The 22,628-nt window shown below is 33.2% G+C and overlaps 1 protein-coding gene across 7 annotated transcripts; it reads right to left on the bottom strand.

Annotated features, from left to right (window-relative positions):
- Nucleotides 1–2,595: 2,595 nt before the first annotated feature.
- LOC107782668 (cell division protein FtsZ homolog 2-2, chloroplastic) lies at nt 2,596–13,683 on the bottom strand. Of its 7 annotated transcripts, none has more exons than XM_075222497.1 (9): nt 13,524–13,682; nt 11,842–12,555; nt 10,627–10,926; nt 9,883–9,973; nt 7,689–7,813; nt 6,453–6,545; nt 4,112–4,177; nt 3,580–3,711; nt 2,596–3,036 (listed from the first exon to the last, which is right to left on the bottom strand). In XM_075222497.1, the coding sequence occupies exons 2-8, from the start codon at nt 12,439–12,441 to the stop codon at nt 3,580–3,582; spliced, it is 1,407 nt and encodes a 468-aa protein (XP_075078598.1). In that variant the 5' UTR covers nt 12,442–12,555; nt 13,524–13,682; the 3' UTR covers nt 2,596–3,036. The 7 variants fall into 7 exon arrangements, with proteins under 7 accessions (XP_075078598.1, XP_016459058.1, XP_016459062.1 ...); XM_016603572.2 differs by having other exon boundaries at nt 2,596–3,011; XM_016603576.2 differs by having other exon boundaries at nt 2,596–2,780.
- Between the last annotated feature and the right edge of the window lie 8,945 nt (nt 13,684–22,628).

Below are 22,628 nucleotides of genomic sequence, written 5' to 3'. Positions count from 1 at the left end.
GAAGAATAAACCATGAAATTGAAAATAGCAAGACAAACTATATCAAAGCAACAAAAGGCTTTTTCAGCCTAAACTAAAATTTTAATTTTTCCTTCCCTCTAAAGACAGAATAATATGTCACCAAAGAAGAACAACAACCAAGGAAAATATTACACAAAACCAACAGTACGCAATACAGAATCTGAGGAACAAAAGGGGCAAACTTTGAGATGAAATTGAGCAAAAGCTATACACACAATGGCATCCGGGAATCCGAAAAATTCAACACGTAGACATTCCTCAAAAATAAGAATGGTAGAAATCAACGGGAATTCAAAATGTCTCGATATATATATAATAAAGAATATCAATAGATTAGTTAAAAAGTTACCTAAAATCAAACAAAAAGTGGAGCGGAGTCCGGAAAGGCTAAATTGAGCACTATTAGGGCTTTTTTCTTGGGCGAACCTGAAGCCTCGAATTGAAATTTGTTCAGAGATCTCGAAAAATCAAAAAAAAAAAGAAAAAATAGACAGAAAAAATTGGGAGAGAATCATACCTGAACTTGTAGAAGATAGATAAGAAAATGAAGGGAGTATTCTTGAAAGCATGAATAGAAGAGAAGATGGTTCTCTTGTGGGAAACCCACTTGGCCCATCGGACCGGGTAAAATCTGAATTAACCATGGTGCAGTTGCGGAAAACGCATTGCGGAGGGCCTGTGCACCGCGGGATTAGCCGGGGTTGAAGAGACTCGGACAACCGAAAATCAAAAAAAAAAAGAAAAGAAGAGAAGATGGTTCTAGACCAAATCGTGTAGAAGGGAAGATACTGGAGTGGGCAATTTATACTTAAGGCACTTTTATAATAATGGGAAATGTCAATTTTATCCCTGATCGACCATCTTTGCTCTTCTATATAATAGGGAAAAAAATGTAGGGGTAGGGTAAAGGGGGGAGAAATTTAAAAATAGCCAGATTTACAACTGGTCATTCAAAAATAACCCAGTTTCAAAAGTAATCGAAATTTAGTCACTTTTCATGTAAAGATAAATCTGAGCAAAAACACTATTCAAAACCCGGAAAATACGCTCTTATATTATACTGGAGTTCCAGCATAAGTATGTTTGAACTCCAGCATATTATACAGGAGTTCCAGAATAACTATGCCGGAACTCCAGCATAATATGTTGGAGTTCCAGCATAAGTACACTAGAACTCCAGCATAATATACTGGAGTTCCAGCAAGTATAAATGTCCAGTATAATATACTGGAGTTTGGAGCACCGGTGCTCCAGTCTCCCGTATAGCAAAGTATACCGGTCCAGCATAATATGCTGGAGTTCGTACACAGATGCACCGAACTCCCGTATATTATGCAGGACCGGTCTCTGTTGCAGCAAAATAATAATTATTTTTCATTGACTTCGTAAATGGTGGCTATTTTTAAATGACCAGTCCGAAAACTGACTATACCGTGCTATTTTAACCAAAGTGTGGGCATATTACCAATGTCACATCAAATATTTATATTTTTCTAAAATACACATCTCTCGTTATATATGCATTACATACACATAATATCACACATAAGTGTCTCTTTCATGTTAAAGCAACTTGTCTAAATTGAAAAGACATGCACAAACTCTTTTTTTCATTTTTGTCCAATTTAATAAAAATTTTACGATTAAAAAAAAAATATCCCTAACCTATGGAATTTATTTTATGATTGTCCGCCATTAACCTATTGGATCCCTAAAGCCCTCTTCGTTTCCTTTTGAGTATTATTATGAGATTTTACCACCTATAGAATAGGTTAGTACCCTATTTATATTAAATAAATATCATTCAGCTGTATTCAATTGTATTTTATTGTATTCAATAGAAAAAAGGAGAAGAGAATTGAGAAGTTCGATCAGATGTGTTGCTCTGGTTTTTCCTTCTTTTCTCATTTTTGAGTTGCTTTCTTTGAGTAAAATACAAATTAGTGTGTACACATTTTAGTTCTTTTAGTTAAATTAGGAGACTATCATGTGATTTGATTTCCTTCCGTTTTTAACAAGTTTAAGTTCCCAGAATTTGCGCAAAAAAGTTACTGTATTTCACTGAAATTTTGCTTGAATACAGTTAAATACAGCTAAAATTTCGCTTGAATACAGTTAAATACAGATAACACTTAGCTGGATTTCCCGTTTTTACGCTTATTTTTTTTCTTGTATTAATGAATACAACTGTTTAAATACATGAAATACATTGTATAAAAACATAAAAAGTATTTATAGAACGTAATATAGCAAAGGGTATCTATAAATGACTAATTAGGACTAAAAGATGGTGCTTTGCAAAAAATTCTCAATATTTTATGTTATATCCGATCAATGACTAATAAGAATAAGCTTTTAATATTTAATTCTATTCGGGAGATATTTACTTATTTTCCTCTTTCTTATATCAATAACTCAATTAAAATGCAATTATATCTAAGAACAAAAAGTTTGTTTATGTTTAATACCTTTAGTCTGATTGGTAATGGTCCTTGCCGATCATCCATATAATATTAATAAATATTGAAAAAATGACAATATATAGCCACTGTAGAAATAATAATCAAAAAAATATATAAAACTTGTATATTTTATATATATATGTATACATTCTATATGTTATATACAAATTATACAAATTTTATACATTTTTTCGGCTACCATATATAAATAGTTTCTGTCGCGGGCTAAAAGTGATAATATCCCCACAATACTCATAAAGGAACTCCATATATTTGAATTCTCTCTTTGAGTAAGACCTAAATTCCAAAGATGATTTCATTAGATATCTTTAGATACCTTGGATACAAGTAAATATCCACTTAAAAAGAAAAATGGTTTAAATTAAATACTCATGTTTGGGTTTTTTTCATCTGCAGCAGTGAACAAAACATGTCTTCCAAATTCACCTCTGTACCATGACAGTATTTTTTTGACAATGATGGTGCCCGGGCCAGCTTATACGCACCTCAACTAATTCCAACGAGTACCTGGTACCTCCCACCAGTGCAGATACTAAGATACTGAGTAACTCTATCCACTAACGATTAGACAGATAGAAAGAAGTAACCTAGTATTTTTGTAGTGTTGTACCATGTCAGTATTTGTGCAAAAAGAAAAAGAAAAAGGTTGTAAACAACATTGATATTACCTACTAAGTGTAGAGTATCAAAACTGATCCTAAATCACAAGTATGTGCACAAGTTCACCTCAGCATATCCATGTTACAGCAGCTTTACAGATCACAAAGTTACCAAACTGCTTGTGTCTCTAATATCAACCTATGATAGTATCTCCAGTTTATTGCACTCACTGACAAACTAATATGTATAAGCACTACTAGTGGAGAAAATTTAAAACAGACATCTAACTACTTAATCAAGAAAACTGACAAGGAATATGCTTTCCATGAGAAAAAATGCAATATTTGATGCATAACCAAAGATCCTGTACATATAACACATGCTTTATCACGTCGAAAGATAGAGATGGAACTCTGTGGAGAACAAGAAAAGGGAAAGAAAGTAACACATACAGGAAAAAAAAACAGAGACTAACTTAAGCTCTTGGGTAGCGTGATCGCCCTTTCTTTCTGAGGAACTCGGGAATCTCTACTGAACCACCTTCCAAAAAGGACGCAGGTCGTCTGTTACTTCCAAGTGAGGCATCTCCCTGAGTTAGTTGGTTCCCCTGTAGTCGAACACCATAAAACATACATTACACTAGGGTCGTTTGGTTGCTGGTTAGAGTTATGTAAGGATTAGTTATGCAGGGTTTAATTATATGGGATTATTTATGAAGGTTTAATTATATGGGATTAGTTATGCAGTCTTCTACCCTGCATAAAATAATACAGTACATCAATTGACTAACTTATACCTGTTTTATTTATGTGGAATTGTAAAATGATAACCATACACCCTACTTGGTATGCTGAATTTTAAACAAAGCATCAAAAAAGCTACTGAACCTGGTAGCTATGCTAGTTTTAATACATGAATAACTCCCTAACCAGCCAGCAGCCAAACGACCCTTAAGTTTTTTCAAATATAGCATAGATGTGAAGAGAGAGGGTGGAAAAAAGGAATACCTGGAGAGGTCTCCCATCACTTTCTTCTTGGCGCTTAAAACCAGTGGCGATTAGGGTTATGCTGACCTGCATCACGTGGATAGCGATGAGAATGACCAAGAAGAGAAATCTAAATTTGTTAGGACTTCAGGGGAAACAACTCCAAATTAGTAGTTAAAAAGTACCTGATCTTCTACGTCTCAATGTTGAGACATTAAGAAAATTAGAGATATCTACAACTAGATGTTTTCTAAATCTCATCTAATCCCTACACTAATATATAAGCCTCAAAACCAAATTTAAAATACTCTTGGTATACTCTTGGTCAGAAACAGCCTCTCTACTCCTTCGGGGTAGGGGTAGGGTTTGCGTACACACTACCCTCACCAGACCCCACTAGTGGAATTTCACTGGGTCGTTGTTGTTGTTGTTGTTGTTGGTATACATCAAACCCTAGCAATTGTGACAACTAAGCTTTAAATCTAACTAGTTGAGTTTGTATATATGGATCCTTATACTTTCATTATATTCTGTTTCTTTGTTAACATTTGCATTCAACGGCATTCATCTAGTGGATACCCAACATTTACTGCTATATAATACTGCTAGTCTCAAAATTGTTTTATAGAGCTTTCCTTTCACTTTGGTAGGTATTTTCATATGGACAGCACTCCCGGTTGTATTCCTCCAAAAATTTTTTAATAACCATGGTGTCCGGGCCAGCTTGCGCACACCTCGACTAATTCCACAGGATACCTGTCACCTCCCACCAGCAACAGCTAGCTACCAGGTAACTCTATCCACCAAGGTTTGGATAGATGAGAAATTGGGAAGAAATCACTTAGTATTTTTTGCCTCCAGTGGGATTTGAACCTGAGACGCCATGGTTCTCACCCACTTCATTGACCACTAGGCCACAACTTTGGATGGTTGTATTCCTCCATTTTATTGATCCTATTTTAATTTTCTGGTTCTTCATCTTCTATTATGTCATTTTCTTGGAAGCTTCGAGTCTAGATGCTCAATAGTTCGCATTTAGGAACAACAATCTGTCTAATCTCACTTCACCGCATTCTTCTTGTGGGAGCTAAAGTTGTAATGCATATTTTCTGTATTACACTTCTACTTATCATACGACCCTCCCACTAAATAGTGCCTCTCTATAATTTCATTGGCTCATTTGCTAGCTTGTTAATTAACACAACCTCGTCCTATATACTACTAAAGAGCTCATCCATTACTAGGGTATACTAGTATAGGCTCAAGTACGCTAACGGTTAGTTCATTCATAACACGCTAAATGTACAATGATGATAAATCATGAGAATGACAAGTGATAATAAGATCTTTTGTGTTGCAAAATAGAAACTACTCATGTTTGTCATGAACTGATAACCAAAAAATGATGTATAAAATGAAGCCAATGTTTACATCTGCTGCGTTTTTTTTTCAACGGAACAAAAATTTCACATCAACAGTACAGCGAAGAAGGCAGTTTTTTGAAGGCAAGTTTGTTTCTGTTTTCCAACTTTAAGCACTTAATCGACCAATTAGAAAAATGTTGGAAGGCAAGGAGCCATAAGGCTGCCTCCTCGTAGGTTCAGGTGTTAACGAAAATAGTAAACGCTCTAATACCATGTAAAAAAGAAATAATGAGGAAGAGAAAGTTGTAGAAGGAAGAAGAGAATGGAACTGATTATCTCTATAATTCTCTTGATTGTTCAACAACTTTCTCTTCTTCCTGTTCTCTTTCTGCATGATATCAGATTCTTGCAATTTTGGTGGAGACATACTTTGAGAATATAATTATAATTTCTTGAAGATTTTTCATTTATTCTGTCAACCTAATTTTGTGCCATCAATTTTCTTAATCTTTGATTTTTGTTTTTATTTTGCAACCCTTAGGACAATTACGTTCAGTTCCAAATTCAACATCCGCATAAATAACAAGATTTATTTTTCATCATTATCTCTTGTGCTAACCACCTGCACCCAGCACACAGTGTCCTTGTTTTTCTCTCTTTTACTAGCAATCCCTTAAAAAGCTCCCAAACTCTTTGCCTCTTCTGAGTAGCAGCTTCTTTTTTTCTTTAAAATCAACCCTTAACAAAATTAAAGTGCACACTATTATCGCTTCTTATCGCTACACGCTTCTTCTACAGAAACGCACGCTTTAGTGAAGTCGCGTCGCCTACCCTCTCTGAACTGCCAACCCTCTCGCGTCGAGTCACTTCACGCTTTAAGCGCTGAAGCCCTCGCTTTCCCCAACCCTAAATACGTTGTAGCATTGATGCATGTCAAAATCCGCAAAGAATCATGTCACCAAAGAAATATTATAACCTAGTGAGAGATGCTAACATACCTGTCCACTTATTGATGGGTCTATCACCGCCCCGAAAATAAGGTTCGCACTAGGATCCACAAGGTCATATATAACCTCTGCTGCGGCATTTACCTAGTAAAGTGCAAAGAGGACATGTAAGGATATGAAAGCTGACTTCACGAATTAGACAAGCCAGAAATTAGCATTGGTCCGGATACGCCCACGGACATAAAATACTGAATGCATACTATGAAACCATTATCATAACAAGGAAAAAGATAAATTTTCTGCAAACTTGAACCTTGGAGGTCAGGAAAGGCTTTGAACTCGGACGTGGAAACACATGAAAATCAGAGTATAACACCACTAGTACAGATGTTTCATATTTATATGTAATCCTGGTCATGGCTTAAAATGCCACCAAAATTAATACTCCCTCCGTCCAATTTATGTGGCGGCGTTTGACTCAATACGGAGTTTAAGAAAGCAAGACAGACTTTTGAAACTTGTGATCTAAAACAAATCATAGATATTTGTGTGGCTGTAAATCATTTCATTAAGGGTACGCAGGAAGTTTAAAGTTAAATTATCTCTAAATAAGGAAGTATGACATTCTTTTTGGAACAGATTAAAAAGGAAAGTACGACACATAAATCGGGACAGAGGAAGTAACTATAAGCAAAATATATCATCTATTTCACAATTAAAACTCATGATGTACAACTAAAATAACTCAAGGTACAAAGGCTGCATTGCATAAAACTCCCCTTATCTGACACAATAACAATAACATAAGGAAATTCACACAGTCATACATATCTTCAACCGAAAATGTCTACTGCAAAAAGTAAAAGGCTTTTACTGCAGAATCTTTTCTTTTTTTTTTTTTGGTAAGAGGGGAAACCCGCAGCCGCTACAACCTCTGCCATAGCCTCTGGGTGAGCACTCTGTGGTGAGCACTTTGTGCGCACTGGGTAAACCTCCCCCGTGTAATAGCCTGCAAACCACACAGGGGATGTAAACCGCACTAGGCAAGCCCTGTGCGATAGGCTCAATCCAGAAGGCATTGAGAGGGGGTTCGATCCCAGGTGATGGATGACCACCCTCCAACCAACTGGGCAACCCCGAAGAGTTAAGAATCTTTTCTTCATTATGTAATATATGTCTACTTTCTTCAGTCAGTGAGAAAAAACTTGGGTACCTCAAGTAATATATGGATGATTAATAAGTGCATCAGTGGAGAGGGAGCGTGAGCAAGAGAGAATAGTTGGGTACCTCAAATAATGTTAGATCACTACCACCAGTTATATTCCACACAATTCCAGTAGCCCTCTCTATACCAATATCCAGTAAAGGAGATTGAATAGCGTTCAACGCTGCATCTCTGGCTCTGGTCTTCCCTGTGACGTCAACGAACAATATCATTTCTCTTCTTGACTAGTTAGTACCAGTATCAACAGACCAATCCATTATTGACAAAAAAACATATCTTGTTAGCAGCAATAGCCTAACTATTGAGTAGGCGTTTGGACATAAGAATTGTAAAATTCCAAAAAATGGTGAAAAAAAATTTCAACTGAAAATGGTATTTGAAATTTGGAGTTGTGTTTGGACATAAATTTTAGTTTGGGTTGTTTTTGAAGTTTTGTGAGTGATTTGAGTGAAAAATTTGAAAAACAGCTTTTTGGAGTTCTTCAAATTTTCGAAAATTTCCAAAATGCATCTTCAAGTGAAAATTGGAAATTTTATGAACAAACGCTGATTTCGAAAAAAAGTGAAATTTTTTTGGAAAAAAGGAAAAAAAAATTTATGTCCAAACGGGCTCTAAATACAACTATTTGGGAGATACAGAAAATGTGCATAGTTTCAACTTTCCGCAAGAGGAAAAGCCAGAAGTAAGAAAGGTTCCAGCAAGAAATGGACCATCAATCACTATTATTAGCAAGCTATGCCAAAAAAGCAAATAGAAAGGTATAGCTTGGAAGGTAAGGAAGTTTGGAAAAAGCTGATAAATGCCATCTACGGAAAAAAGGAAGGGTGGAGAACTGTAAATGGGGGAATATGGAAGGGCATAAGTAGGAGAGTTTAGTCGGTTTACTAGATTAGAGGTAATGGAGTAAAAATCAGGTTTTGGACAGATTTATGGGTTGACGATGATTATTTTTAAAAATAAATTTCCTACTCTATTCAAATTTTCAACAAATAAGGATGGTACTGTTGCTGAGTTTCATTCTAGTTCTGGTTGGCAGATTGTCTTACGAAGAACTTTGAGTGATTGGGAAATCGTAGAATTTTGCGAGCTGGATACTCTAATCTGGCTGGCAAGTAAAGACAAGAAATTTTCAGTCAAGAATTGCTACAGTATGTTGATAAAGCAGTCAGGACAGTGCGATACTTCTTGGCCATGGAGGATGACATGGAAGACAAAAGCTCCTGTGAAAGTAGCATGTTTTTGATGGGTCGCCACCTGGGAGGCATGCTTAACTCAAAATAACTTGCAAAAGAGAGGGTTTTCCCTATGTAACAGATGTTGCCTGTGTCAAGAGAATCAAGAAACAGTTGAATATTTGTTCCTCCACTGCAGATTTTCTAGAGAATGCTGGGAGTTATTCTTAAATATTTGTGGTATTGCATGGGTGATGCCTCAGAATGTGAAGGGGTTGTTGGCAGGTTGGCAGCATCAGGTGATATCAAAAGAGATAAAGAAAATATGGAGAACTATCCCATTGTGCATCTTATGGACAATATGGCTGGAAAGGAACAAGGCTTGTTTTTAAGGACAGAGATCTCAAATTGCTAGAATTAAGAGTATTTGTTTACAAAATTTGTATTTCTGGTTCAAATCAATCCCACTAGTTAGTTCAGATCAGTACATGGATTTCATGGAGTTGTTAGAAGGAAGATTGTAGTAGGCTGATTTCTGTTTCCTTGTTATTTTCTGTACCATCTTGGTACCAATCAATAAAATCTTTATCTTATCAAATAACAAAAAAACAAGCTTAAATCTGCAGCTAAATAGCATCCAATAATAGGAGAAAACTCATAGAAACATGTCAGATGTGTTCAGTTCCAAGAACTTTTATTTTTCCATTTTCCCTAACGGGAACATGTCAGATGTGCTCAGTTCCAAGAGTAGTATATTACAATAAACTTTCTCATAGTACAATATTTTAGTCAATTGGTGGACAACTTTTCAAGTAAAAGCGATAATTTTTTTTTTTTTTGAGAATGAGTTTAGACAATATGGATAAATTCTGAAACTACAAAAACTCTTTAGATCAGCTACAGCACATTGATTTTTTTTGTTTAAGGGCACAAAAAATGATTTAATCGTGACTGTGTGTCTTAGTAGGCCACATCATCACATCACACAGATGGTGAAGAAAAAACGTGATTATAAATTAAAAGGAAACCAACAAAGAGAATTGGCTTAGTGCCAACAACTATCCGAATAGCTTTGTGAACTTACCCGTAGCGGTTCCTATTCCCATTAAAGAGGAACCAGCATTTGCCATAATAGCACGCACGTCAGCAAAATCCACATTTACTAGCCCAGGAATCTGTAATTCAGGCAGATATATGCAACTTAAGAAAATTCTAATATGCAATCGAATTGGTTCAAAACATTGAATAAAACACAACTGAGAAAATGATGAGGTGACAACGGCAGACTTTTGGTAAACTTGGAGAAATTATACACTGAATTACCGAGGTCACCATCCCCCGCCACCATCACCAAAAAAATGGTAAACTTCCCCGATCAAGTTTTATTGTAGTTACGGACCAGTTTGTCCAAAGGAAGGAACTAAGCATCGTTAAATCAATTTTAGGGCATTACCAAATCTAGTTTGGGATTAAGACATAGTTGATTGATTGATTAAAATCAATTCTAGGGCATACATTAGGCCAATCAAAGTTGGATAGCAAGTGACGAGCATCATGTATTAAAAGGCAAAAATAATTTAACAGCATAACAAGAAAAAACGGTGATGAAATATATATGTTTTTTTATAAAATAAAGTTTTACTAATGATTGTAAATGATTGTAAATAGCACAAATACACAGAAACGATATACAGATCCGGCTAAGCCTGTCAATGACTTAGAAACTTCATTAGAGTATTTACTTCATATACATCTTACTTCATTAGAGTATTTACTTCATATACATCTTTCAGTTTACACTAAGGAGCAGGGGAAAATAGATATTTACCGTAATTATATCAGAAATACCACGAACTCCTTGCCGAAGAATATCATCAGCCAGGTTAAAAGCTTCAGTTACTGGGGTCGATGGAGAAACAGCTGTCAACAATTTGTCATTTGGAATGACAATTAGAGTATCGACATTTTCTCTCAAAGCAGCAATCCCTTCTTGGGCTTGAACTGCTCTTCTTCGCCCCTCGAAAGAAAAAGGGGTTGTAACAATACCAACAGTTAAGATACCCATTGATTTGGCAGTTCCTGCAATTATAGGAGCCGCACCAGTCCCTGTTCCTCCACCCATTCCAGCCTGCACATAACATGTTGGAGACCACATGTGAGGAAGAAACAAAAGTGGGAGAGTAAAACATGAAGGGAGCTTTGGAGCAACGGTAAAGTTGTCTCCATGTGACCTATAAGTCACGAGTTCGAACCATTGAAGCAGCCACTAACGCTAGCGTTAGGTAGGCCGTCTACATCACACTCCTCGGGATACGGCCCTTCCCCGACCCTACGAGAATGCGGATGCTTTGTGCAGTGGGCTGCACTTTTCTTTTTCTAGGGTAAAACATCCTTTTTGATGAGCATGCTGAAAAATGTCTCTTCACATTAAGAATTTTAGCAGTGACTCCCGGACATCATTTAATGTTCATAAAAGCTTGGTATGAGACTACTAATACTAAGATCTGGCCATGCTACAATCATCAATTAAGTTACCGTCCATTTATCCTTGTACCCAGTATAGCCTCGCATTCATTTATCCATTTTTTTCTAGGCTTTAAAAGTTTATTAACTCTTTGTAAGGATGATGTAGTAAAACCAGTTAACCAGATCCTTTCTCATGAAATACATTTACTTTGTTATAGATACTTCAAGTTTGAAAGAAACACATAAAATGGGACACAAGGAGTATTTCATTGTAACAGATACTTCAATTTTGTTTAAGGTAGCGTTGTTGGCTATTAAGATACTCGTGTTTTATTTCAAAATCAATAAGATTCCTTCTTCCACTCATTCTCCTCAAGCTTGAAGCATATGCAATATGAAGGCAATAGGCGGATAGAACAAAGAAAGATCAGAAGTTGCTATACAATAGTAAATGAAATCTAAACTTCTGACGACAAGAGAGCGGAAAAGAAACAAAGGAAAGAATAAGGTAAATTTCATATAACCGCAAACTCCTTTTTCCAATAAAGTAATCAAGTTAAACAAAGGCTGAACTTACAGTAACAAAAACCATGTCTGCGCCGTAGACAGCTTCTTCAATCGCCTGCTTGCTTTCGTTGGCAGCATTCATCCCTATATCTGGATTACCACCTGCACCAAGTCCCCTTGTAAGTTCTTGACCTATCGGCAGTCGTTGCTCAGCCGCTACAGGTGACATCCTCATTGCTTGAATATCAGTGTTCACAATCCAAAACTCTACACCCTTCATCGAACTCTCAATCATGCGATTTACTGCATTCGATCCGCCACCTCCTACACCAACCACCTTGATCTTCGCCTCATTAAAATTGTTCGAGCGTGACGAATCCATCAAGCTCTCAGTTACATTTCCGCTCGAGCTTTCTTCGCCTCTAAGCAACGAAATTTCAGGATGCAAATTCAGAAATGAATCTTTATTTTGATATTGGTTGACGCTATGGGAATTGGCAGAACACTTGAATTGAGGCAAACTTGAACTACCCTTTTGGTTAACTCCCAAAAATCCAATCTTCTCATCTTGCATTTTCAAGGCGCAAAGTCTTCCACCAAGAATAGTCAATGCTCCACGAGACCGTCGCGTATCAGGAGGCATAAACACAGCTGATGTACAAGTAGCCATAACAGCAAAATCCCACACTCAACTCAAACTAATCTAATTATCCCGGGAATAAAAGAATACAGCCAACCACCTAAATAATATCTGAAAATTCAGCACAATATTTTATTTCAGCCCCTGTAAAAATAAAACAGAAAACAAGAAGCACATATGAATATTGGGACGAGCTATCTACAGTGACCGGTGGGTGGTCACTTGAACACAAACAGCAACAACTACGCCTCAGTTCCAAACAAGTTGAGGCCGGTGATATGAATCCTCAATTTTTCATTTAGCTCAACTCATATCATCATCGTTACCAAAATAAATAATAATAATAATAATAGAAGAAATTCTCTAGCAAGTCTAAAACCTATTCCCAACTAGTAGGTATCACCATATGGGTTTCCTCTTCCATTGAACACCCTTAACCGAAATTTTTTCTTATACACGTTCTCCGAAAAAATAATACTATTAATATACATCAAATATTACTTTTTATACATATATATATATATATATATTAACTTTTGAACATCCTTAGCAAAATTTCTACCTTCGTCACTGCATATGATTTAAGGAAACTTGTAAAGGGTAGCTAAAGAGTTTCCAATCCTCAATAATATAAAGTTACTAACAGATATGAATTGTCAAACTCCAAAAACTAGGTCACAGTTTTCATAGTTAACGTTAACACAGCCCAAATAGCAGCAAAGCAAAAAACAAGAAGAAAATGCAATAGCATGAATAGAAAAAAAAAAAAAAAAACTTTATAAAGAGCATTACAAAAACCCACAAAGAAAACAACCTCAGAAGAATAAAAAACCTTAGAATTAGGGGCGGAGCTAGAGTATCGGGTACCGGTTTAGTCGAACCCAATAGCTTTGGTTCAAACTTTGTATTTGTCTTAAAATATTAATTGAATATGACACAAATTATTAAGTTAGAACAGTACATTAACTTGGATTACAATCTAGAACCCATAAGCTCCAAATTTTAGCTCCATGCTTACAATTGTATTGATTGTATAAAGGTTCTAATTGTAAACCTAAGACTTTATCAATAAACTGTGAAAAAAACAAGATATAGAGAGAGAAAATGCAAACCTGAAATTGAAGAGAGAGAAAACCCGGAGTTTTGGCTACCGATGGTGTTAATGCACTCTATTCACACACACACACAGTAGAGTAGGACTAGGAGAAGTGTTGGCAATTTTCCATTTTTCAATTTTTTGTTAGTTTCTGAAGGGCTTTTGGCTTTGCTGTTTGTGTTGACCCTTTAGCCCCATTTCTAAAATATCTTTTGCACATTCTACTAAAACTAACTACCGGTGTTCAATACCGAACCGAAACCGAAAATCGAATCGTAAAAGTGATTTAATAATTTATTGGTATCGGGTTATCAAATTTACGGGCAATGAACGAATTGAAATTTTATTATTAAGTGCTTATCTGTTTGGAGGCAGATTATTTAATTTTTTTATCGGATAAATCGTTAACCCGTTAAAATCATTCACATGAATTGCTTAAATAATCACCTTTACCTTTTACTTTTTAGATTCATTCTACTTTATGTGAAACTTCTTTACTAGCCAAAATCAAAATTTGTGCTCTCTTTTTTCTTTAAAGGAGAATTAATTTAAATAGTCGTCCACCGAACCGCTTAAACTAAAAATAATCGGTAAAGGTATAATATATGTATAATATGTATATTATATATGTATAATTGTGTATAATCATTATAATAATCTATATATATATATCTATAAAAAGTAAACAATGAATATGATTGACTATTTGTGTAAAGATCCCTTTTTAATGGAAAAAGAAAAAATAAATACTCCCTCCATCCCAATTTATTTATAAAGGTTATGGTTTTTTTTTTTGTTCTCTATTTGAAATTTTGAATCACTAATATGGCTGCTATTTAAGGATTAGTCAATATTAATTTTATTCTGAAATTTTGAACTAAAAATTATTAATTCAAGACAATTAAGAATATTTGTATCCCGAAAATTTAACTGGAAACTAAGATTCGGGATATTTTAGCTAATATTTAAATAGAGACCTTTAAAGTGGCTACCTAGTGTAACTTGATCTACATTAAAATATGATGCATCTCCAAGCCTTCAAGCCCAAGGAAGAGACCAGGTAGCCACTTTTGAGTAGAAATGACATCAGATAGCCACTTTAAAAGGGTTGTATTTAGGAATTAGCCAGTGCGTCCTGAATTTCAGTTTTTCAGTTTAAATTTTCAGGACAAAATATCCAAAATTATCCTGAAATTAAGATTTTTAGTTTAAAATTTCAAGACAAAAATAAATATTGGTTAGTCTCTAAATAGCATCCCTAAAAATGGCTATTTGTGCACTTGCCCCACAGTTTAAGTAACAGTGTTTAAATTCAAGATTTGACCTACAGCAGATATAACAGTTGAATAATTTTTTTATTGGGAGCATTACACAAAAATACAATCCACCTATATACATTGTAGCAGAATAACTCAGTTACAACTTTGCAAATTTGTAGCCCATTAACAATAGGCCAAAGTTTGAAAAATAAGCATTTTTTCTTCTTCTTTTTATTCCGCAGATCTTCAAGCACGAAAATTCGGTGATTTTTTATTCTTCCTCCCCAAGTTTGTATATATTCCTATTCCAGCTACAAAAAAAATCAAATTCATATATAATGCAACTTGAAAACCTTAAATTTTCTTCTTTTCCAAGTTCCAAATAGCATAAATAAAAAAATAAAAATTGAAAAATTATTGCACGTTCATGATTTTGTAAATAAATCAACAAGAAAAGTCGATTTACACATAGATTGAACATATAAAATTTTAATTTTAGATTTAACTGCACATGTGCATTACATGTATAATGATGAATAACTTTGTATAAACTTGTATATACAATCTCTAATAATGTATATCAGAAAAATAAGACAAATAAGAAGAAAAGAAGAAAGTGTCAAACATTCATGGATGCCTATTATACAAGTACAATGTATATACACACTTATGCATTAAAAATATATCTAATTTATACAATATTGTACGCATATATACACACTTATACATATTTATACAATATTGTATAAGTGTGTATAAACACTACCTATACAAATTTATACTAGAAAACACCTTCTGTCCATCACCACATTATAGTTTTCGGTGGTTGCTGGTGTTGAATTTTTCTTGCTAGGTTTTGACATTCAAACCTGGGTTTCACCAGTAGCAAAGGATGAAACAAAAACTAAGAGAAATAAGAAAATAAGAGACGAGGTCGCCGGAGATGCTCTTTTAGGCAAGATCTGATAGTTTTAGGCCATATCTGATAGTTTTTGGACTGATATGCTAAATTTTATTGTGGTTCCTTGACCTTCTTTTGTCAAACAAACAAACAAACAACAACAACCCAGTATAATCCCACTTAGTGGGGTATGGGGAGGGTAGTGTGTACGCAAACCTTACCCCTACCCTGGGGTAGAGAGACTGTTTCCAAATAGACCCTCGGCATCCTTCCCTCCAAGAACTTCCCACCTTAACCTTCTTTTGTCAATTAACTCAAAAATCGAAATCTAATTGACATAGAATGCGAGGATTATCACGAGTGTGTACAAAAAAAATCTGTAATTTTTAGGGAGAACGAAGAGAAAGGCGAGTGAAGAGAGATTAAGTATGCTGGGAAAGAAGAAAGAAGAAAAGAAAAAAACCCTAGAAGTATGTCTTTAATAATGGGCTAAAGACTGGAAAATTTCTTTCAAATTATATACAAGTTGGGCCAAACCGGGTAAAGACTTCAAAACTAAGCTATTTTTAGTTGGGCTGTTGTGCCAAGTGATTGAATACGTAATTCTTTCTTTTTTATTTACCTAAATTATTAGATATTTATGTCGATAAAAGATAAATATACCCGATAATAAATTAGTTAAAATGTGTGCGAGTTGCTTACGACAACATCATTAAAAATTATGCATCTCCCAATCACTTTATAAAATCTTCCTCATGATTAGGAACTTAAACTTTATTCTACCATTGCACCAAATCAATAAAATAACATATAATTTTTTTTTTTACTTATAACTTGATTGGCAAATGATAAATCTTTAATCTTAAACAATCAGATGATCATATTATGGCATAACATGATAAATATATATTGACCATTATACTCACTAGAAACAACTTGACATTGATTCAAATCAATTTTATATTAATTTGATCGTCTTGTATTAGGTAACAAGAAGGGAATAATATGCTTAGACGGTTCGAACTATCGAACTTACGATATCATTATTTTAAATATTACGTTTCAACCAATTAAATTATAAATTCCTACGAACTTTATATGCATTTCGCTCACTTTGATAAGAGAAGACAGAAAGAGAGAGTACTTATCATATCAACCCTAAAAATATATAAACAAGTTGTGTCCTTTAAAAAAAAGTTGTGTCTTTAAGTTTTTTAGACACTTCCTAAAATGATATCTAATAACCTTAATCATAAAAATAATTATATAAATTATCCTTTATTTTTCTCTTATAAAGTCTGCGTACATATTACCCTCCCAAAATCCCACCTGTGGGATTATACTGGATCGTTGTTGTTGTTGTTGTTTTCTCTTATAAGTTTCACTTAATTCCCACTCTACTAATTATACCATTAATGATAAACTTGAAGAAAAAAAATAATAAATGATATTTTAGTTTTTTACAAACAAATTTAATTTGTTTTAAATGATCAATATTTGGGATAGAATGAAGTAATATATGATATCCTTTGCCTAAAAGAAAGATGGTGACATATTTTTGATTGGAAATTCAATATGCATTTTCATTTTCTGGTGGGAGCATGCTTTGCCAATCATCTCTTTATTTTTATTTTTATTTTTTATTACTAATAATTTTTCATTTTCAGAACAAAATATTTTAGTAATATTGTACCATTATTGACTTGTTATACTCTCAATAAAGACCTTCACCCCATTAACTATGCAGTAATTAAGTGACAATCTTAAGAAAAAATGATTTGTTCAGAAAGTAAGCGAATTTTATTTAGTAATTTATCATGAGAGAACAATTGAACCTGTAAATTTTGATATAGTTGATCAACAAATTAAAGAAAAATAAACTATTTATTAAGTAGGCGTCTAGATATAGATTTAGTTTAAACTTAAAAAAATAAAATATTTTTGAATTTGTGTTGAAAAATAGTTTTTTGAATAAATATAATGTGTGTTCTTACTGAAAAATTTATTGAAGACGTGGTTGATGAAATTATGGGAGCAAGTGCACAGATAGCCATTCTTAGAGATACTATTTAGAGATTAACCGACTTATTTCGTAGTAATTTAAAACTAAAAATCTTAATTTCAGGATAATTTCAGGTCATTTTTGTTCTGAAAACTGAAATTGAGAACGCACTGGCTAATTTCTAAATAACAATCCTTTTAAAGCGACTATTTGGTATCATTTTCTACGAAATTATGACTAACTTAATGTGAATTTGACGGATACCCCAACGTGTTATATGCCTAACTTGTCATTTAAGCTAAGTTAATAATTAATATTATTAAATAAAAACTACTTATATTTACCTTCTAAATATATAATCTGATTCTATATAATCTGATTGATACTAAAAATATCTTCATTTTTTTTATATAAATTAATTCATTTTTGGCCTTCACTTACAACCATGGCTTCTTTAAGCAATTCATTATTTCTTTTCACATTCTTCTTTTTGTCTCTCATTTTCCTCTCTTCACAAACCACTCCAAAAATACAAAAAATATCTTCAGATATACTAGCTAAAGCATGTACATCTGGTGACAAATTCTGGGATCCAAACTTATGTTTAAAAATTTTCAAGTCGAGACCAAAAATTATGTCTTCAACAGATCGAGTAAGTTTCGTACTGAATATTATTGAAGCGGGAATTGAGAATGCAACAAATACACAAACTTATATAAAAGGAAGGCTCAATGATACCAAAATTAGTCAAGATTTCAAATTAGCAGTAAATGAGTGTGACACTTGTTTTCATAATATGGTATTGTGTTTTAAAAGTGCATATGGTGAGATTAAAGACGATAAAGATTATATGACGGCTAGTTATGATTTTGCTGTGATTGCTGATCAAGTATATCGTTGTGGATTATTTCTGTCTGATTATAAGATTAAGGAGCCAGTAATTTCAATTGGAATGAAAGATGTCTTGTATTTTAGTCATCCCGCAGATAATATTGCGGTGGATCTTGAAATTACTTCCCCTCCACCACCATTATAATTTGAACTATTCAAATGTATGGTTATCAAAGAAATAATTTTTTTGCTTAAACTTTATTTTTTTCTTAGTTTATTTCATAGTAAAGATGATATCAGAGGAAATTAGTCTGTTGTTAATTTGAATGCTTCCTAGAATTTTCCTATCGTTCTTAGTTCTTTAGTTATGTACTTAGAAACATAAAATAAGTAAAAAATACAAGATTTTACGTGAAAATCGTCCGTCTCAAAAGTACAAAAATCACGACTTATCTGGTAGGATTTAACTTAACTCTACTAAAATAAATGAGTTAAAATTTGTTGATCATCAAAATATAAAGAACTCAATATCTACCTAATACATATCTATAATTTTTAAAGTTTAAAACCGACTTGGGTGTCTAACTGAATATCCACGAATAAAAAACACGAGTCAATTTCATATGCCCACTGAAAATAACGAAAAAGGGTCAAAATTACACTTGATATATTGGATATATGATCTACTTTGGGGGGTATATTTGAACCTTAATTGTTAGTTGATTAGGAGTATATTTGAATTATTTTAACTATTCTAAAGATATTCTTCACTTAGGACGCGATCTGGGTAAACTCCATTTTAATACAATAGCTCGCAAGCTATACTAAAAAGGTAATTATTAGACTTTTTGCTGAATATTTTCTTATTATTTTATGAATTATGAATTATGAATTTAATACAAAACTACTATGCGATGAAAATAAAATTATTTCACTAGTGGTGTAAGAGAAAGGCGAGATATCTAAGATTATCATTGTCAAAAATGTCCATATACTGTTATAAAAAATTAATAAAATTGAAAAAAAGGGAAATAAAACTTTGACGTCAAGCAGCAAAATCCCGTTAATAGCGTAATCAAATGGCATATTCCATCTTATTTATTATTTTTAACTTCTCTTCTTCTTTAGTTTTGTCTCTTTTATTTCCTTATATTTCTTTACAAAATATTTTTTGTGCTCCCTTAAATATCATAAAAAAGCAAATCAAAGGACAATAATTATTTTACTATGTCTAAACATAGACATAATTCCTAAAATAAGATGTACGCGTAAATATATAATTTGATTTTGTAAATATATAAATTGATTGATACTAAAAATATCTTCATTATTTTACTATAAATCAACTCAATTTTGGCTTCTTCAATCAATTTATTCCTATGCAATATTGGTCGAAAAAATTGGGACCCCAACTTATGTCTAAGAATTTTGAAGTCGAGGCCAAAAATTATGTCATCAACAGATCGATTAAGTTTTGCACTGAATTTTATCGAAGCAGGAATTGAGAATGCAACAAATATACAGACTTATATAAATCGAAGGGTCAATGATACAAGAATTAGCCAAAATTTAAAATTAGCACTTAATGAGTGTGTTGGTTGCTTTCAAGCCTGGATTTGGTCCTTTAAAAGTGCATATAGCGAGATTAAAGACGATCAGAATTATCTGACATCAGATTATGATCTTGCTTTGATTTATGAGCAAGTTTATCGTTGTGATTATTTTCTGACTAATTATAAGGTTAAGGAGCCAGTGGTTTCAATTGGGATGAAATATGTTACATATTTTAGTTTCCAGCATTACAAATTGTGGACGATCTTGAACCTAGTTGCCCTCCACCAGCATAATTTGAATTATTCAAATGTATGGTTTATCAAAGGATTAATTTTATTGTTTAAGATTTGTTTTTAATAATTTTATTTCATAATAGTAGAATGATAATTTCATACATGTGCGAAGATCTATAATAATGACATTCAAGGTATTTAGGTTATAAATTTTAACATAGATATATAAGTCTATGTTAGTTTTGTGGTCTATATATGAAACTATGAATTTGTCATATGATTTATTGTGATTTTTCTCTTTGTGGTCTATATATGTTTGACGATAAAGTTGATATTTTTAATCTACAGGCATTTAGAAAATCTATGTGTATGTTTTTTTTTCCTACAATTTTAATTTGATATTATATGCCTCAAAACTATTATTCATAATATGGATTAAATTAAAATATTTTGATTCCATGAAACATGACAAAAACGAGATAAAATCTTTTTTCTTTTTCTTTTTTCTAAAAGCTAAAAGAAAAATTGATACCAAAGTCTGTTTATTGCAAATGATAAAAACTTTTTTTTTTGTGATTCACGACTTGTTTGGATTGTTGTTACGCATCGTTTCATAATGTATCGTATCGTACTGTATCATTTGATAAATACAATGTTTGGATAGATTGTATCGTTTACCATCGTTCTATGATATCACACACCAGCAATATGAAAAATAAACTTGCAATATTATAAAGAAAAATTATGATACAAGGTAAAATTACTATATAAAAAAGTAGGGTAAATGATAAAATAAAATAATTTAATAATAATAAAGGGTGAGATTGAGAGAAAAAGACAAAGTAACGACGCGACCACACCAAATCGGTCGTTACATAAAGTGGCACATTTCGTCGTTATGTAACGACGGATTTAACGATACAAAACAATAAAATTTAAGTAACAATCAAAACAAACATTGTATTTAAAGTAACAATACGATACGATACAATGTGTAACAACTATCCAAACAAACTTTCAGTGATAATTATAAATTGCTAAAATTCTGCTTTTGAACCTATTCGAAAAAGAAAAAAAGTAGGTAAACAACAACGTAAACCAAAAAAAAAATTTATTCGAGGTGGGTAGTGCGGATTTAGGCAGGGGCGAGCTCATGCGGGCCAGTGAGGTTGAAATCACCGAAAAAGCCATGTAGGGCGGGACTTGTAAAAGTTTTAGGGGGCATTTGCAACTATACCTGTTTTTTGTGTCACGTTTTAACTTTTGTTCGCTTTGCAAAAAAAATTGCAAGCGTACCCGTTTTTTCGCATAACTTCAGCATACGAGGCTGAAGTAACAAAGGCAATCACGCAAAACTTCAGCATTCTAGTAGACGGGCCTGAAGTTGGAGCTGAAGTTTTTGTTTTGTAACTGTTGAACTTCAGCTTTAGAGCTGAAGTTTTCGTTTGTAACTGGCGAGCTTGAGTATGTACTGTTGCACTCTCTAGATCTACAGTGACGACGACGAGCAGAAGAAGCTTGCTCATTTCTTTCCCTCGTTTTCCATAACTTAAACTAATAGTCAAAAACTTTGTTGAGGGTTTGTTGGAATCGACTAAATAAAGTCATATATAAATATCGTATGACAAACTTTTGGCCACCAAAAAATGGAAGTTTGTGTGAAGTAATTTAGATTAACCACTATACTAATCAATTCTTTATATATATCAGTGCTTGTTTTATTCATACGTATAAATGAGTTGTTGCAGCTGCTGAGATCAACAAAGTAATATGGAGGAAAAGAAATACGTAGTTGAGAGATATGGAGATCACCGGGAGAAGGAAGAGGAGAAAGGGGGCTGAAGTTATTTAAAAAATGGGTACAAGTTAGAACTTTTTAAAAAATTGGGTATAAGTTAAATGGGTGCGACCAAATAGGGCGCCCCGTGTAATTTTTACAAGTTTTAGCAAGTAAAGGTGAAACTCGCCCGCATCGTTTGCCATCCCTACTCTTAGTTGCTCGGCTCTAACCCTCCACTGTAGTAAAGATAAATATATTATACATCATAATAGTATTTTTAAACCTATGTACATAATATAATTTTTCATTTAAGAGTATTTGATTGATCATCTTGATCCTGCCCATAACTCTACTATTGACAAATCCCATAATAATTAATTATGAATTTAAGTTTTATTTATTAAAATTGTATTTTTTTACATAATCAGACTGGTGACCTATAAAATAATTATAGATCATTTTTTACGCTAAATATAAATTAGTAATATAATAAATATGATATTTAATTTTTCATGATATGTTAAGTTACACTAATGTGTACAAAATCTTTGCACTAACAAT

This window comes from Nicotiana tabacum, chromosome 10 (genome assembly GCF_000715075.1).
Source record: "Nicotiana tabacum cultivar K326 chromosome 10, ASM71507v2, whole genome shotgun sequence".
Classification (NCBI taxonomy): Eukaryota; Viridiplantae; Streptophyta; class Magnoliopsida; order Solanales; family Solanaceae; genus Nicotiana; species Nicotiana tabacum.
This window is presented reverse-complemented; position numbering and strand designations above follow the sequence as displayed.

Coding starts and splice junctions, on each gene's coding strand:
- LOC107782668 (XM_016603574.2), bottom strand. CDS start 12,441: ATGGCTACTTGTACATCAGCTGTGTTTATGCCTCCTGATACGCGACGG. Junction 10,927..11,841: donor CAGACATGGTTTTTGTTACT/GTAAGTTCAGCC, acceptor TGTTATGTGCAG/GCTGGAATGGGTGGAGGAAC. Junction 9,974..10,626: donor GTATTTCTGATATAATTACG/GTAAATATCTAT, acceptor CCTGAATTACAG/ATTCCTGGGCTAGTAAATGT.